General features: G+C 40.3%; 1 protein-coding gene across 9 annotated transcripts; it reads right to left on the bottom strand.

Annotated features, from left to right (window-relative positions):
• Positions 1 to 284: 284 nt before the first annotated feature.
• TCP11L2 (t-complex 11 like 2) lies at positions 285 to 16,863 on the bottom strand. 9 transcript variants are annotated; one of them, XM_040597037.1, is made up of 12 exons: positions 16,513 to 16,863; positions 15,107 to 15,260; positions 13,637 to 13,767; positions 11,484 to 11,653; positions 10,111 to 10,246; positions 9,022 to 9,142; positions 8,065 to 8,285; positions 7,063 to 7,199; positions 5,887 to 6,074; positions 4,383 to 4,564; positions 3,430 to 3,602; positions 285 to 2,894 (listed from the first exon to the last, which is right to left on the bottom strand). In XM_040597037.1, the coding sequence occupies exons 4-12, from the start codon at positions 11,617 to 11,619 to the stop codon at positions 2,650 to 2,652; spliced, it is 1,539 nt and encodes a 512-aa protein (XP_040452971.1). In that variant the 5' UTR covers positions 11,620 to 11,653; positions 13,637 to 13,767; positions 15,107 to 15,260; positions 16,513 to 16,863; the 3' UTR covers positions 285 to 2,649. The 9 variants fall into 9 exon arrangements, with proteins under 9 accessions (XP_040452971.1, XP_040452969.1, XP_040452970.1 ...); XM_040597035.1 differs by lacking the exon at positions 15,107 to 15,260 and having other exon boundaries at positions 16,411 to 16,863; XM_040597036.1 differs by lacking the exon at positions 15,107 to 15,260.
• Positions 16,864 to 18,303: the final 1,440 nt, after the last annotated feature.

Genomic DNA, 18,303 nt, shown 5'->3' with positions numbered 1-18,303 from the left:
TGGGGAAAGCTTCTGGCAGCTTCACACAGTAGCCACCCCTGAAGCCCTGCCACTACCAAATCCTTGCCCTGCAAACCCAATACAACCATCTTCCAAGGAATCAGATTTCAGCAAGTGACTGTTTTGAATGCAATTTGTGCAGCTGAAGCCCCTACTCTACACTCCAGCTGCAACCTAGAAGTTAGAGAAAGTCACACCATATTATTAGGGTGGTCATTTATCTTCAGAAGTGAACAATCCATTCCATCTAAAAGTTTACATAAATGACTTTTCACTACCAGTGGTATCACAAACAAAATTTAATGCATACAAAACCTCAAATATTTGTATTTCAACAAAGAAAGCTGCTACAGAATGGCATCTTATTTCACAAGGACAACTTCAGAGTAGAGGCAAGTGCATTTCAGCCACAGTAGCATAAACAGCATGCAACACGTAACATTAAACAGATGCAATGTCCATGTTTGAAACGTTAAATAAAAGTTAAGATACATTAAACAATCACTTGAAACATAGGCCATGCTATAAAATGCCCTTTGCAAGTCACTTTAATCACCAAAAACCCCAATGAATTATCATTTTTTGAGTATTTACTGGTAAAAACTAGTATGACAGTTTCCCCAGTATATTAAAGATCTACAGTTTCATATTTATTTTTACAATAGAATGCATATAAAGTATTATGATAAAAAGTTCATAATCACATTATAAATCACCTTCAAATGTTCACAAAACCCTTTTGGCTGAAGCTCAAAATAATTCAGGTATTACTAAAGATGTAGCAAATCACTAAGATTTAATTCCCCATAATTGCTTTTGAAATGCATTTCTTGTCTTGATGATTTCAAACTGTATATCAAAATGTCATATTCATCTGAGAAAGCCTGTTTGACCTAATGGCACAGTTACTATATTCTAAGAGTTCCTTTCTCTCAGGTTTTTCAGGCTTCAGGAAACAGGTCCCTTTAAAATTTATATACATCTTTATTTTGTGCAAAGTTTTTACAAGGGATAGAGCAGAAGTGCACTAGAGATATTTCTTTTCTAAAAAGGCATTTTGAAGGAATTTTTTCTTATCATGTACATGTGACCAAAGTCCTTGGACACTGAGGAACAGCTGACTGGAAGTCATTTCCCTTACTAAATAAGAGTTCACAACTCTGTAAGAATGGACTACAAAACCACAGTGCTAATAATGCCCAGTTTTTTAGACCTTTATGATAGACATAGTAAGGTACATACACAATTTGTGTGACACATTAAGCCTTTATGGGCAATATTTTGTCTCTTCATAAAAAATTGTAGTATAAAATATTAAAGCCAAGCTATATAACTTGTACCACATGTAGCTTTTATATATATATGACATTTTAAAAGGACTATATGGTAAATATATTAAAAAAGGTCACATTCAAGTAAATTATGACTCAATTTCATAGACAAGAACACGTCTATAATAGGTATTCCAGCAGTATTTATTCCCAGTAATCTGAAATAGGCAAAATAAAGCCTGTGTAAACTTACAGAAGTTTACTTCCACATTTCTCAGTTTCAAGCCTGTTCATTTTCTGTATGCAAGACTCTTGATGCTTTAAATAGGAACTAAGTATTGGGGCCTATTCCAAAGGAATACTGCAGTATTTTTCACAGACTCAGTGAAAATGAATCTAAGACATTTTCAAGAATGACTAATTGTTTGGGTTTTCGCTTTCAGACCCAAGAGTATGTTTTGAAACATACTCATCTAACAGAATATAAAAAGGGAAATTGCTCTGTGGTACTCTTTAAGGTCACTCTCAAGTGCTTTTAGGAATAAAGGTCAGAAAGACCAAACTTAAAAATACTTAATACCCATCAAGATCAAAGATCAGTACATACACATATTAGAGATTAGAATTAAGATCAGTATCACCTCCACTGGATAAACAAAATGCTTATAAACATTATATACATAAATGTACTCCACTCCCCTGCCGACATCATGTTTCTTAGGTGTTTATCATTAATCTCAATTACAGCTGAGAAGTTCTGAATGATTCCTACTTTAAGTGGTGAATGCTTCACTCCAACCAGCTTTTAATACTGGCATTCCTTAATGTAACAGAGGCCAAGTTCTGGTTCCAGTAATTGCAGGAGTACCACAACTTGGCCTAGTATAAACCTGGTTTTGGTTACAAAAGCAGTTATGCTGGTTTTTTGCTTTAAAGTCTTTTCAGAAACATAATTGTTTTATAAGACGTTGCTCTACAAAAATACAATGTAAGCACAGTACATTTTATCTACAATTGTTTTGTCATATCATAATTGCATTGCTATATGTAAATATATTTAAGTTGAAAAATAACATGTTTTAATGGTGGCAAAACAGTACACACTTTGCCAGCACTTTCCCACTATAGATGCTTGCCATGAAAACTAAGAACTCACTGGCTATTTACAAGTGACACAATCTGTTAAACAAATGTAGTCTATTAAAATATGTATGTCCATGAAATTAATTCATCCAGTGAATTTCAAAAGCTATCTGCATACATTTTACAATACCTCTCTCACTAATAGTCAATTGAGTGGGCTGTTGTTAGTGGGGAAGTCAGATCACTGTCTTGGAAGGTAAAAAAGGGTTACAGAAATAGGTCTCTTTTTTTTTTTTTAATTGGTAGGTGTTTCTGTTTCTGCTTTCCCCATTGGTGCCTCAGGAAAAAGTAGTTTTCTTAGTATATTTGCATAGAATGGTCCATACACTTGTTTATTGAAGTTTACAATGCTTGCATACTGAGATCCAACATACTCCATCTCTGTCTGAATCACAGAAAGGCCTCCTGGCATAGTAGGCATATTCTTCTGAAAACTTGGAAGCGCAAGCAAGCTTCTCATGAAGAACTGGATTCGTTTGTCTGAAAATGAATATGAAGTATGCACAGAACAAATGTAAACCAAGATGATGCCACACTCACTTTGTAAGCACCCCGTACGCCAGCACAGCAAAAAAATCCAACTCTTTCCCAAGCCCATGTTGTAGTGGGAAACAATACTGAAAGCTTCTTAAAGTTGTCTCCCACAGGGTGGACACAGCATAAATCTGCTGCAACAATTACCTAATACGAAGTAGACTCTAAGGAGAAACCCACTAGGTTTAAACCCAGAACTGACAGAAGGGCGACTGATTATTACTCATTCTTCTAAATTTTTCTCCAAAAGACTAACATGTCTAGGCCTGTTTGTACAGACACTTTATATTATTTCTAGCAGTGACTAACCATGCTCTGCAACATACCGAGAACACCATCTACAGGTAAACAACATTCCCTTACTCTTAGTTGACCCACTATTTTACTGCAGCGAGGAAGTGGTTTCAGCTGATTAAGCTTGCTGGAAATAAGTTTATTTACAGACACATACGACAGGACAGTTATTTATTATCTTACTCACCAATCAAGGAACTGACAGGATTATTCTCCTCAACGATATGAGCAATCTGACCCATTAAATTACTCTGCATTTCTTCATTAAGAGTAGGAAGACCTCTTTCAGCTAGAGACCTGTTCACTTTGCTGCAAATCTGGACACCAATAGCATTCAGAGCCTCCTTCAAATCAAAATTTCTGGAAGAAAGAAAGAGCAAAGCGTTAACTTTTGCAGTTTCTGTAGCATAGGTTGTAAGGTGACCTGCCTTGTCTCCTTTCCCTTTTATTTCCAACCTGCTCTCTGCAATATGAGAATTTAGAAAAGTTATCTTTTGATTTTGCAGCTTTATGTACATCTACAGATACAGGGCAAATCTCCATTGGATAATAATACTACATTAAAAAGAGGACTTAATTGTTATTCAAACAGGGAAAAAAATCATTTCAAGTGTGCAGCAGTGACACCATTTAATTTTGCCCTTATGTTCAGGTGCTTTTCTGGGCCACATGCATAGCATTTCACGAGGAAAAGCAGAGTGGAAAATTATTTTGAGACAGCCTTTCAGATCACATCAGACTTTCTTGTAGTCCATGTGACAGCAGAAATAGGCAGCCAAACAGCTTAAGCTGTAGCTAAACTACAAGTTTGAAGCAATTGACAAGACAATTTAGTGAATGTATTGCCACAGTCTCTCCAGTATTAGGAGCATATGAATGAACTTTAGTACTAGGCTGCAAATTCTGTAGACTAACATCAAGATTAAGATTTCATTAAAATATAACTTTTGACACCACATGCCTAACATACAGTGGACTTCTATTGTAAAGGGAATATAGATATAAATTGTTAAAGTTTTGTATCTTCCTATCATTAACAAGCATTGGCTATGACATTTTAATTGTTTTCAAAGGTTTTCAGATCCACCTGCTATTTCCTATTGGTAAAAAATACAAAGAGTGATAAAAACAAGGCCTTACTTCTTGTTCATGCCTTCAAGAAGAGGAACAGAGATCCTTTTCAGTTGGTCAGCAAAATCAGGCACATCTACAATTGCTGCACCCACCATGTTGTTTGTTATGAGACAAACGCAAGCTACAATTTTTAATTGATTGAGCTTTTCTCTCAACTCCTGAAGACGAACTTCATCTGTTATTAGAGTCTAGAATTGAAACAATAATACTAATTTAGGAATACGGAGGGAGAAAGGCAGTGAAAAGGACAGATATAGGATCTAGCCATGAAGCATTCATGTTTTTAATGACAAATACGCAAAGTTGGAGGAGACAGCAGCTGAGGTTCCCTGAATATGTAGTATTGCACAAAGTGGCATTATGTACGAGTACCAGAAGTAAGCCCGTGCCAGGAAGAAAGGTAATGCCTCCAGTGCAGAAGAAACTGAGAATTGAATCTTATTCCTCATCACTGCTGACAGAAATCTACACCGAGCAGTTCAACCCATGACGTAGAATGCTCAGGGGATCCAGAGGACATTGTGGTGATCAAGGTTACAAACAGAATAAGTCTTCTGGATTTAGCTGTCCTTTGACAAATGGCATAGTCTGTAACTGATGAACAACTGTGCATGACAACCACCATTTCAACCACCAGAGCAGGTTCTGTGAGTGATACATAGCCTGCTACAGGCAAAAAGCCATTTGATTGTACCAAAAATGTAATTCCCACAGCAAGATATAGGCTGGAGTGACTTATTTTAGGTTAGAAAGAGTTCATCCTAACTAAATCACTGAGAAGCACAGGGGCATTAACATTCAACTGTTTGGCAGTAATTTCATAGTATAACAAACTAGATCCATCAGAGGATACCTGTATGTAGCTCTTACTCAAAACTGTTAGAAGGAAGGCAATAAGGTGGTTCCCCTTCCATCCACTAAGAGCACTATGAGTATCCCCATGTATTCAGCAAATTCTCTGCCAGGCCACCCTAAGTACAGCTAGGGAATTCACTGCAGATACCAATTTTAGCCCTCACTGATGGGCAATTTCAAATTGGCTTTACGGAAGGTTGCAGAGGTCAGTAATCAGGAGCTGGAGGAGAAAAAAACCTGAGCACTGAGAAAGAGTGAATATCTATTTTAGAAGGCTTTAAGCTTTTACTGATCCTATTTCTAAAGCAAGAGTAATCCCACCAATTCCTGCTGCTGTTAGGAAAGCAGGATGCTATAGTCAGTTCTCTCAGAAGTACAGAAAGCCCAGGTGCTGTCAGGACAAGGCCCACCTTTGACCATGGCCAAGTCTGCTCTTAGGATGGAGCAGACTATGATTGGAAAGAGGGAAAACAACCTTCGCTTTGTTTTCTAGTTGTTGGCATGCCCATCTCCTATTTCAGGAACTAGCATATACTCTAAACTTATTACTCAGATAGTTAAGTGCAAGAGAATACTTCACATTGTCAGGATTATTATACTACACTGATGGTTTCATACAGCTAGAAATCTGAAGACACTAAAATACTCTTCTTACCTCTGGAATTGTTTTGCGATAATCCCATTGTAACAGTTTCAAGTAGCCATTGTTTAGCACCAGTATAGGACTAATAATTGGTTTAGAACTACCGTCAGCACCAGGGGATGATGAAGATTCATCAGAAACGGATGACAATTCATCTTCCATAGATTCCTTTATCCATTCTGTGGTGAGGTCCAGGGCACCTAAGCATTGCAAATCAAAACAGATTTACTGCATGCTTTCATCAAAATAAACACTACCTGGAGGAAAAAAGTTTTACACAAACAGGAATATTGAACTTCTGAAGATTTAAACATAGTGGACAGCTGGATAGTCACACGTAAATTCTCTCCCTCGTTTTTTCCCACCAATATTTTCCATTGGTCACCTTAATATTCCAGCTAGCTTGTACAAACCCAAATTGTTAAGCTTCAGCCAAGATTTTGGGGTTAAAAAAAAGCCTCAAAGTCCGAGATCCCAAAGCATTTTTTCCCCTTCTTCAGGGAGACTGCAAAGTAGAGGTGAAGGGAGATAAACTGTATTAACAGCAAATGAAATGCTTTTAAGGAGTTCTTTCTCAGACTACCTATGTAGACACTGCAGGCCATACCAATGGCTCAGGGTTCCTATTTTAGAAGCCCCTGCCCCAGATGTTAGTAAGCTTACTTTTTCTTCCTGGAAAATAATTTTCCTGAACAATGTTTAGCCATATTACACAAAACCTGTAACAGTGGATCAAGCTGACTTTGCATCATCTAAGTTTTCTTCAGAGCCTGCCTTTTGTTTATTAAAATAATGATCCTGTCCCTTCCAGCTTCCAGGCACATGAACTGGTTTTACATATTTACTTAAGGCATACAAAAAGATATAAAGTCTCATCTTTCAGCGTGTAGGGCTTCTGCCTCCGGACAGAAAGAACCACTGTAGGTTTTTTCTTTCAGATACTGACCTATTTAGCAAATACAAATGTGTCTGAAAGCACCCCAGATTACAGATAAACATACTTTATAGCAAGTTAAGCAATTGCCCATTGGTAGCTTGCTTGTCAAAGAATATTTGCATTAGTTAGATCCAGACAAGAAACTGAAGTTTTCCTCTAAATTAACTACAATTGATAGGTGTTATAGCATGTCTTTAAATAGTCCTTTTTTAAAAAAAAAAAAAAAGTTTAAAATATAGCATGATACCTACTTGGTGTTTCTTCAAGAATTTCCTGGAATTTTGTTCGTTCATAGTCCACCAAATTACGCTGAAGGTATGGCCTAAGGTTTTGAATTGTGTAATTTGCCATATCCACTTTCATCAGGTCCAAAACACGGAATATTTGTCTGAAAGGAAGAATTTAAGATTTGACCATTACAATAGTCTATTGATTTTAACCAACACATACGAGGTACACATACATTAGCACTTTAATTTCAATTCTGGGAGAAGTAAACTCCTTCATTGGTATTTCAGTGTAACAGATATGTTACCCATCTTTCAGGATACTTGAAGGAGCATTGTATTAAGTACAGAGAGCTTGACAAACATAGCTAAGTGCTACAACCCTGTAACAGAAAGAGAAGGGTTTTCAAGAACTATACCAATTGGTACATCTCAGCCTAAATGAACAGATTTTAACCTTATAGTCACTGTAATTTCACCAAGAGAAACAATCCTTCTGAGCCAGCTGCTTTGGTCCCTGTGTATCATCCAAGTTGCAATGAAATATCAGAACAACTACCACCATTTACTCTTAATATTTCAGTGTACTAAGGAGCAGTAAACTGCCCTTTTATGCAAGTGTTTTACTCAAGTTCAAGTAAAAAGATCTTTAGTAAAGAGATTTTAAGATTTTGTAAGGATGGACAAGACTGAAAAAAAAAACCAGTTTCTGAAACACACATTATTGCAAGAGTGCATTTTTTGTTGTTCAGTGGCTTTGATATTCAGAGTTGGTAGTGTTTGATTTACGCATTCTACCCATTTCATTATAAATTAGAGATACACATAGTATTCTGGTCAGTATGTCATAGCTCTTCCCCTTCAATATTTCTGTATAAAAATAAGTTTTCCAGTGGTTTGGGAATAGGTGTTATGTGAACCGACACAATTTAAGACTTCAACACCCTCTTCCACTATCCAGTAGTCTTTCAGAGAAGAGGTTTTTACTCTTAAAAAAAACCCCAAAACCCACACCCAAATACCAACCTCAGTAATTCTACGATATTGTCTGTTGCTTTTAACTGTTTTATATCATTGTCTCTTATTGGAGCACATAACTTTCCCATAGTGTTGATGATGTAGTTAGCTAGCCCATGAATATCAACAGCATTGTGTTCTGCCTGCTGTCTTATAAGATCTGTATCTAGAACTTCACAAATCTGATTTTGAATCCTGTTTGTTCCAGGAGTCAGGAAGGAAAGAAGAATCTAAAGTAGGGGGAGAAAAAAAAAAAGAAAAGAAAATGAAGAGCTTATCAATAAAAACCAAACAACTTAGTAAACATGAAGTAAAATTTTAATATTAACGTCAAGTGTACTTAGCTGACTGACTATAACAAGACACATTAAGACTGAACATTATCTAAGGTAGCAGGGAAAAAAAAAAAAAAAAAGGACTGTTAAAAGGATCACAGGCTTCTGCAAAAATGCTCATAGCCAGTAAAACAGAAAGCGTGTCAACAGTGAGACTTTCAAAAACTGGGAAGCTGCCCTGTAAAACACACATTTACTAACTTAAAATTTCGAAAGACTTAGTATTGTACCAGGATTAAAGGTTTGTATGCTCCCTTATGATCATTGCACAAAGTCTATGCGGGCAGATGCAGTCACATTTGTATTCCTGTTTATGCCCTAAACTCACAGTGTGTTGCTGGAAAGAGGCTAGTAGATGTGAAGCTTTGAGAAATGAGCTGACTGGCAACAAACAGCCATACAATGAAACCTGAGTAGATATGCCACTGTGTGTGTGGCCATATTAACAGTTAATATAAATATACTACAAACAAACACCTGTTCGCAGTTCTGAATAATCATGGCTTCAACTTAAAAGAAAGAACTTGAAAGTGTTGGCTTGGCTGAGTTCGCAGGCCCTTCAGTGAAGTAAGGGACTCTCAGACGTAAGATGACAAAACAATACTGAGGTGCAAAAGAGGAGGAACATTACCTCCTTAATTTCCTCAAAGAGTTTGATAGCGTGTTCATATTCTGGAGGATCTTCATTCAGTTCCGATTCCAAATGATCCCAAAACGCCTCATGTACAATTTGTTTTACTGTGCCTGCAAAGCTGTGGAATAAATCAATTAGATACAGAAAAGACTCCCAACTGGCTGTCATCCTTGGTAAAAGTATTTTAGATTTACCTGATCACACAACACCTCACCAGTTGTTGTGCCCTGCAACCATATCTTTCTCGGGCTGTGGATTATCAGCTCCCAAAACATGGCCTAGACTGACAAGCCTTTCCTAAAGACCCTGTATTTTATAAAGTGGTGCTGGCAGTTCCGATGTAGGTAAAGAGATATTACCTTTCCTTATTGAATTTGTATCCATAGTACTTAACATACCAAGTTAGAAGAGTTTTTGAGAAAGCTTTGTGCTTTGTCATATAAGACATTACCAGTTAAGGGACTTGGGCAATTAAAAAACCTCGGTTTTTGATGTAAGTTTTCTCAAAGTAAAGACCAAGGTAATTTTTAAGCATTTAAATTTTTAATTTAAGTCTGTAAGCAAAAGCATTTTAGCTACATACATTAGGGAGGTTACTTCTTACTTCCTCTGGATGTCCAGGTATTTTTACATCACTTCTGGGGCTAATATTACAGCTATGTTCATGATGACCCTCTATCTTCTTATCACTGTGGTACCAATGGGCTACTACATACAACAATATAGAAGGCCACCATTCATGTTTTCCACAGGGCTTGGAACTACACAGAACAGACTGATGCTCATCTTCACTATAAGCATTCATATTGCAGTAGCCTTTTATCTTCCACGTGACATTTAAGACAGAGCAATATACTCCAAGACAGTATATCAGCTCAGCTGGATTGCAACACTTGTTCCAAGCAAGATAGCTTTGACAGCAACACCTGGAGGCGCAGGATAAAAATCTGTAGCCTTCCCAACATGTTTTGAGGGGTTTTTTTTGCCTTTTTTTTTAATTTGCCTTTTTTTTTTTTATTTGCTGCTCCATTTGTTCTCCCCCCTTCCCAACCCCAGTGCTGCTTTTTGCAAAATTCAGGCTCTTACCTGTTCTGTGGTAAGTCATCATGTTTTATGCAAAAGTTTGCATTTACAGCAATTTCATGAGCTAGAGTCAAGTCTGTCAAATTTCTTGCAGCTGCCATCAGTTCATCAAATGTAGTAATCTTAGGAGGGCTTGCTGCTGGAACAAATAAGATCAATTCAAGCCAAATAACTATAGTTGATAAGTGCCATTGAAAATATTTAGAAGTTTTACTGCTCTGCTTGCTAAGTAGAGTCTAGTACTCTAGTAGAAACAACGTAGGATTACCAGGTCTTTATATCTTCTAAAAACACTAACTCAGGAAACTCCCAGCTTATCAGGGGTGTGTGTGGGTAATACCACCCAAGCCCCATAACATTTTGAAAAGCAATTTCATATTTCTACATCTTAACTATGATATCTTTTTTCCTTTAAAACAGGATCTTGCATTCAACAGATTTCCTATTTACTGTTCTGTAACATCCACCAGACCAAAAGCATGGGCAGTAAGATACCAGATGTCCATTATAACTGTGAACACATGATGCCTATATTGGCATTTTATTACCTGTAGAGAAGGTTCTGAAGCTACTGACTTGAGAATCCCCCACTTATGTTCCATAGCAGATACATCATAAGTTACGTTCCCTTTTTACAATTAACAACAACATTGAAAAGCAAGAGTAAATTCCCAAAGTTTCTAAACCCTGTCATTCAATTTAGTATTTTGAATTAAGCCTTTGAAGACTGGTAATAAAGACAAAGAGCCAGCTGCCAACAGCAGTTCCACTAACAAGTTTGCTTTAATGTAAGACTCCACTTAGATGCTAAGAAGTACAGGTGGTCTGAGAATGCTTACAGACATGAACACGAAGCACATCTTAACCAACGTTTTATTTATCATTATTCAAAATACTGTCCTTGTGCAAGTGTGTGTGTTTTCTGTTTGATGCTAATATTTACGAAAGAAAAATGTGAAATTGAGATTAATTTAATGTAACAATGTGATATTATAAATCTGCAAGTTACAGATTTAGTTTTTAAGCATATGGAGCAAACAGAAAAAAATCCACTTTTTGCACAAAGCAGTGTCTGGTTGAGTGGGAAACTGCTATCAACATCAAGATTAGCTCAAGATTAGGATGTCCATGGTGGCACACTTTTCTTACACTTTCTGAAGGACTGCACAGGGAGACCCCCACGGATACAGCTGCTGGTGGTGTTCCACACACAAGGAGATGCGCTGCTTCACAGCAGAGAGAAAGCCATGCTTTTCTCTTAATACTCTTAAACAGAGATTCAGAATCCCAGGTTCTACCCATGACAGCAAAGAGAAATGAGATAAGTTAGCCTTATCTGTCTATGCACAATGCAGGTAAGGTTGAAATAGGCTTACACGCTGGGGAACTGGGTTTGCTTGAAGAATCACTGTTAAAGCTTTGTCTTGAATATTCAGAGTCGCTAGAAGAAGCTGTGCTTTCAGAGAGGCGTGAAGAATCTGAATCACTGTTCTGGTCATCATTGAGCGGCATTCTGATTCACTGTAGCTGCTACAGTAAACAAGACCTGGAAAGACAAATAACTTCCCATAAAACCAACACTTACTTGTTTGTGTCTCAAAGTCAGATACTTATCATTATATTATTAATTAAGAACAAGTAGCTGCCTTCTTAAAAGGGTGTTACAGAAAGGATCTGGCCTGACATGCAGAATCACACAGTTATTAACAAACTACACCTGTTCTGCAAGAAAGTTTTGTACCTTCTTCTGTTTCATACCTTAATGGTTATGTTAGAGAGAGTCTGTAAATTGGTTATACTTAAAGAAAGACTACCCACGGTAACCCGTAAAGTGGCTTGTCAGTTTTGGAAGCTCTCCATGTCCGTAAAGGCGTCTTATGATGATACCATACCCATCCATCCCCACCCCCTCTCAACTTCACCAAGTGATGTTTAGCAATTAGCTTCCTTCCACAAACTGACTGCACTGAGTGTAACAACTGTGAAGCAAACATAAAAGTTGCTGTGGGAGAACAGGCAAATAATTCAGAATATTACATTTCTGACAGGGCACAGCTGAAATTCTAGCCTGCTGCTTTAGGTGGGTCTTTGCTCAGAATCAGATCAACAATGGCATAAACCTCAAAATTACTCTTCATACAGATGAGGGTAGATGGGGTTTCTAAGTCAAACAGTAACTCTGAGCCACTAACATTACATTCAGCATACACAGCAATACTGAGAAGTGTCATGCTCCATAGTGCTTCTGTCCACATAAAGAAACTGCCTCCCAGAAAGATAATCTGCAACTGCAGAGAATATGAACAGCTGCATACTGTGATAGAGATGATTAATAGTTGTATGACAGGAAGTGAAAAATATGTTCATAACCATATTAAAATGAGAAACTGGAAGTCAGCCGTAATTACTACCAAAGGAATTTGGCCCAGATACCAAAAGTAGCTGTCCATCTTCAATTATGGCCATGAAGCATTCTGTAGTAGACTTTATGAAGGGACATAGCCAACAATGCTTTTTGTTAGCAAGTGTAAGTAATGCAACTTCATTTATGATTAAATTGCATCAACTTCAGCAGGCAAGAAAAACTGCATTTTGCAACTGTTGAACTTTGAAAAAGTCACTTTTGGCAGCAAAAGGGTGATCTTTGTGTGTACTTAGGTGAATCAACATATTGTTGGGTCAAGAGACACAAAAGGGAGTAAGAATGAATATTTCTTTATGCTGGCACCTAGTTACAGCTTAGAGCATTTCATTTTTTGGCTACCAGCTCATCCTAAACAGGCCTTTATAACCTGATGAAGTATTAGACTGATGAGTACTCCCCTGTTAACTGAGGTGATTAACATTTTTTTAAGTGTATGTTTACTCTTCCTCCTCTCCTAAGAGGAAAGAGGATGCATTTGAACACCTTATTTATATTTTATGCTGTTTTTTGTGAAAAGAATTAGGCACATCAGCAAGAACACAGCTGACAGTTTATTACCTTACTGGAGAAACCAGTAAGACTTTTGATCAGGTTATAGAGGTCATGAGTTCAAGGCTTACAGCATTAGTTGTGATCTTTAACATAACTCTTACTAGAAAAGCATTTTTTGTAACTTCTATGAAGCAATTGAAAAGAAGCATACATTTAAAGCAGTGTTGACTAAACAAGACTGAGAATTGCAAGAGAACCTAGAAAACAAAAAAGGCTGAGATTTTTGGTGTGGAAGTTGTATTTAAGTTACAACTAGAAATAAGTCACTAGTTAATGTTACAGAAGAGCCAAACTATTTCTTCAATTAACATCTGCATGACAGATCTTAAAGCTACCACTAACTAGAAACTAGTTGTGACAAGTAACCTAATTGTCAAACACACTCCAGGTTCTTGATGTGGAAGCACTCAAATACAGTAATCCCACAGAGACTGCACAGCTTTATTACCCTCCCACTATTGTTTCCGGATCAGCATCAGAACACTACTTCCAGGCTTTAATCACATAGAAAGATGTCCTTTATTTTTATTTAAAAAAATCCCAACTACTAACCTCCAAAAGGTTAATGCTGCATGTGGTCCATCGAAAGATTTTATTAATGTTGTTAGCAGTGTACTGGCCCAAAAAGTCTTGTAAGTCACTCTGCTAGTATAAGCGCTTCAAGATGCGTCTACTGCTTCAATCTAGATGTTAAGAACACTGAAGTTGAATGACCATTAAAACCCCTCAAAATTTATACATCATTTCAAGAACTTCCTCTTAACCGTTACTATGATAATTGTAATAAATATTCAGATTTGCAAGGTGCTCCTAACAGAAGTACCAAATCAGGCACGGAGGCAAGTCAGCATTGCCATTTTCTATCCCAATCTTGATTCCCAAGAAAATCAAATCATTAAAGTAGAAATTAAAATTCTAAATATATTAAGTCTCTACATACTATTCCCAGCAAAGCATCTTTTGGCAACAAATACTTGCATTTCAAAGAGGCCCATGACATATTTTGATGTTCTGAGACCATACCTGTTCTTACACACACAGATAGCACAGCTGTCAGAGTGCTTCAGAAGGCTTAATTTAAGTAAGAAGTTTCAACAATGTAACAGGAGATGACACACTGAAAAAACATTGCAATCTTTGCCTTAAAGTAATACATTTCCTACCAGGATTCCTCAAATGTAATGGTAAGGAAGAATGGGCATATTCTGCAGATTCATAACATTACTGCTAAATTCTAACTTTTAAAGTTAAAACAAGGCAGCAAGCACAAAAGTAAACATACATGAATACATAAGCAGAATCTGGAATATGTCATCTACAGTTTTCAAATTTGCTGCCCAACAGCTAAAAAACTTAATTGAGCATATCAAAAGGAAGTACAACCAAAAAGGGCACTTTTAATTAGTTGCAACAATAGGCAACTGAGTTTAGTCATTTTTTATATATATATATATCATACACTGTAATAGCTGCTTTTCCTTATACTTTTGTAGGCAGCATAGAGCTTCTCACAAGTGAAGGGCCAAGTTCACATGTAATTTTAAGTTTAGATTAATACAATGCCCAAGTAAAAATATTTCAGAAAGCCCTTTAGCCTTCCAACACCTTTGTAACTCACCACCTTGAATACACAATACCATCATCTTCATTAAGTATTACATATTAGGCTGTTGTTTTAATACACAGCTTAATAGCCTACCTATCAGGGTCACCCTGTGGTTACAGCTTGCTTTACTCTTCCTGCATTAAAACGCCTGATGTTTACTTTTACATTAGGATGGATACCTTCACAGTGGGCTTCATTGCCCTGTTAGCTTTCTTTCAATCAGCACTATTATGCAGTTTTTAAGAATAAACACTAAATGGAAGACCAAGCTAAAAATATCTTGTAAAATGTACAAAACCCAAGATTCCAGTTAATTTACCAAGGAAGAAATAAATTATCACGGTTTCTGCTGCTAATTAGACAGTTTGGGGTTTTTCTTTTTAGCAAAGATGCAATGAATATAATACTGTAGATACCTAAAGGCATCCTCCACTTCTACTGTCAACCACATCACCCAGCCTGATCATTCACTTGGAACTGATCAAGATTGCAAGATCAGATTAGTTTGAAGGAGCACAAGCACGCTTTTTATTCCTGAAGGCTTGTTTTAGAAGTTATTTTATGAAGCACCTAAGGGGAAAAGTTCAGAAGGGTTTTTTTCTTCAGATAGCATCTTCAAGGAAAGTTTCTCCACAGCTCTGCATTGTTCAAGTAAGTATCTCTATCCATGCACACTTTTAAAGTGCTCTGTCTAGTTTTACCACTATAAATGTCTTAACTTTGTTTACTCTGCTGGGTTTACATCCTTACTATCTTCAAGCTGGCACCAACTGAATCTCATTTGGGCTCGAGTTTCCCTTTCACTGACTCCACCTTTGTCAGCACTCACAGCACAGGAGCAGAAAAGAACCTTTGTTAAGAGTTACGGAATCCCCTCACGCCTCATCTTTCACAGCTTACAGCCGACATTTCACTCCTTTAGCTTTCTAGCTCCGCAGCTCTTCCCTTTACACATAGGCTTGTCTTGATGAAGGCTTAAAAATACCTAGGTAAGAGCGAGGTGAGCACGCATCCCGCAAGGTGGGTGCCACGGGAGTTACTTACACCTCGGACATTCTGGCAACGCTCCCCCCACCCGGGCTGTGACGAGGGGCCACAACCCCCTGAAGGGTCGCCGGGGACGTCCCCGACGCCCCGTTCCCCCGCCAGCTCCCGTCGGCGGGACGCGGGGGAGCGGCACCGCCGCCAGCGGCTCCTCCTCTTCCTCCATCTGTTTCACTGTCCGTCTCCTCCCCCGGCCCCATGTTTTTAACAGTTGCCAGAGGCAGGAGTTTGGCACTCGCCGACCAAAACAAACAGCGTTTCCAAGGACAGGCCCGGGGGGGAGGAAGGGAGGAGAAGGGAAGGGGGAACCCTCTCTCTGCCAGCCCGGGGGAAGGCGAGCCCGGCTGCCCGCCGCCACGGGTCCCGGCCTCGCACGCCCCGGGGAAGGAACCGCGATGCCCTTGCTCTGCTGGAGCGGGGCTGCGGGGGGGAAGCTCGCGGCTGCGTCCGTCGTGAGAGACCGTCCCGGCGGACACCAGTCACTAAGGGACGGAGACAGCCCCGGAGACACGGGGCAAGGGGTGCCCTACAGACTCAGAGCCGGGGCTGCGAAACCCACCTGCTGCGGCAGGAGCTCCACCAGGGCAGCGGAGCGGAGCGCCAGCCCGCCACCTCCCAGCCACCCGCACCGCACGGGAGGGCAGCGGCCCCCGCGCCGGCTCGGACCCGGACTCACCCCGCAGCTCATGGCCTGTACGTGCCCGAACACCGAGCCGTGTGCCGTACAGTACCGTCATCGGACGGCGCAGCTCAGCCACTGCTCACTCAGGTCACTCACCACGGCCCGACGGCTGCAGCAGCAACACCTCACCCTCCTCCACGGCGCTCACCGGGGCTTTAAACAGCCCCCCGGATTTATGTGCCCAGTCCTGACTATTAGTGTCTTCCTTGGGCGCGTCCACCTCTGCTACTGACGGGGGTGGGGGGCAGGTAACCTTTTCCTGCCTGTTTACGGCGAGCGAGCCCAAGGGACTTGGATTAGCCTGCGCCTATTCCCGCAGACACATCCCGTGTCTCCTCGTTCTGCCCGGTCCCGAGCACTAAGCGGGGAGAAATATAAGGGGACAAAAAAGACGCTTCCGCGGACTCCCCCGCGCTGAATGGGCCCTGCCGAGGCGGGGGGGAGGCCGGGGTGGTGTTTACGGAAGAGCCGCGTCGATGCGGACTGACACCGCCCCTTCCCGGCGGGGGCGGGCTCTCTGCGTTAGCCCCGCCCCGGAGCCGCCTCGGGGGAAGGGGTGACGCGCCGGCCTCGGAGGGCGAGGGGGGAGCGCGTTCTCGCCAGGGGCTGCGGCAGCGGCACTCCTCGGGGTGTATTTTCCCGTCTCTGATCACTGCGCTGCCAGCGAGGCTTTAAATATGTCCCCACGAGCTCTTCTGCCCCGGTTTCCTTAGTATCTCGATGCAGGGGGTGAGGCGCCCCCTCCACCCCGCCATCTTGCCCACCCCCCCGCCATCTTAGCCTCAGGGGTGCCACTCAGGACTGTGCTGGACTTAGTCACCTGCCTTGCCCACGGCTGTGGTGTCAGGAGGCCTGCTGAGTGCCCACTGAGGAATGCAGCGTGAAGCAGTACAACACTATCATTACAAATACTTCGCTTATTGCTGTATTGACCTTGTCTAGTGGGCAGCTTCACGTGCCGCTGGGCCAGCAGTACCTGTCAGGGTCATCACCTCACCCTGTCACAGGAGTTACGTGCCACTATTGCCTCACCTACCAGGAAGCATGGAGGGCAAAACCTTGGCAGTCATCTCTGAGGCAGGAGCTAACTAAATCAAGCCTTGCTTGTCATGAAGACACAGAGCTCCCCTTCCTGCGAATAATCTTTAGCACACGTGATGGACTGTATGGGATAGATGAGATGATGTGTCTGTGCAGACCAAAGCTCACTGTAGGTCATATTAACTGCTATAAAAGCAAGGGCTTGAAGCAGGGAAGGAACTTTGGCTACACAAGTGCCAAGTGCCCTGCCTGAGTGGGAGCGCTTGCTCCCAGCAACACAGAGCATCTGTCAGCCCTGCCACTCAGCCCAGCCTTCAGAGACGTTAAATGGGATTAAGTCAAACAGCCTAATCCGATAGCTTCCATAAAGAAGACGATGTTTTAAATAACTGTGTTTGCACTACTTCGCCCCAGTTTGTGCATGTCGCATGGCAATGACAATTGAGAGAAGCTCAATAAAAGCTTTGGAGAAGACTGTGATGGCATACAGAGGGACTGCCTGGTACAGGACTGTTTTCACTTACAAGGACATTATTTATTTATTTTTTTTAATATCCATTTTGGCTTAAATGACATCTGAAAGATGGGGGAAACCTGAGTTCTGGTCTTTGCTATGATGGCTGATGATTCCTTTTATTAATTAATCAGCTATATAATCTAGAACTGCACAAAGACTACTTGCAGCACACACCAGAGTCAGTGACTCAGGGTCCATTTTGTGTGCTGTCTGCGTGGACCAGCAACTGCGGAAACCTGTGATGCTCAGTGGTGTAGCTTGCACAGGGAGGTAAAGGGATGCCCCAGCGTTACCAATTAAAATAGCTTCTAAACATTTATATGAAAGAT

Source organism: Falco naumanni, chromosome 5 (genome assembly GCF_017639655.2).
Source record: "Falco naumanni isolate bFalNau1 chromosome 5, bFalNau1.pat, whole genome shotgun sequence".
NCBI classification, from domain to species: Eukaryota; Metazoa; Chordata; class Aves; order Falconiformes; family Falconidae; genus Falco; species Falco naumanni.
This window is presented reverse-complemented; position numbering and strand designations above follow the sequence as displayed.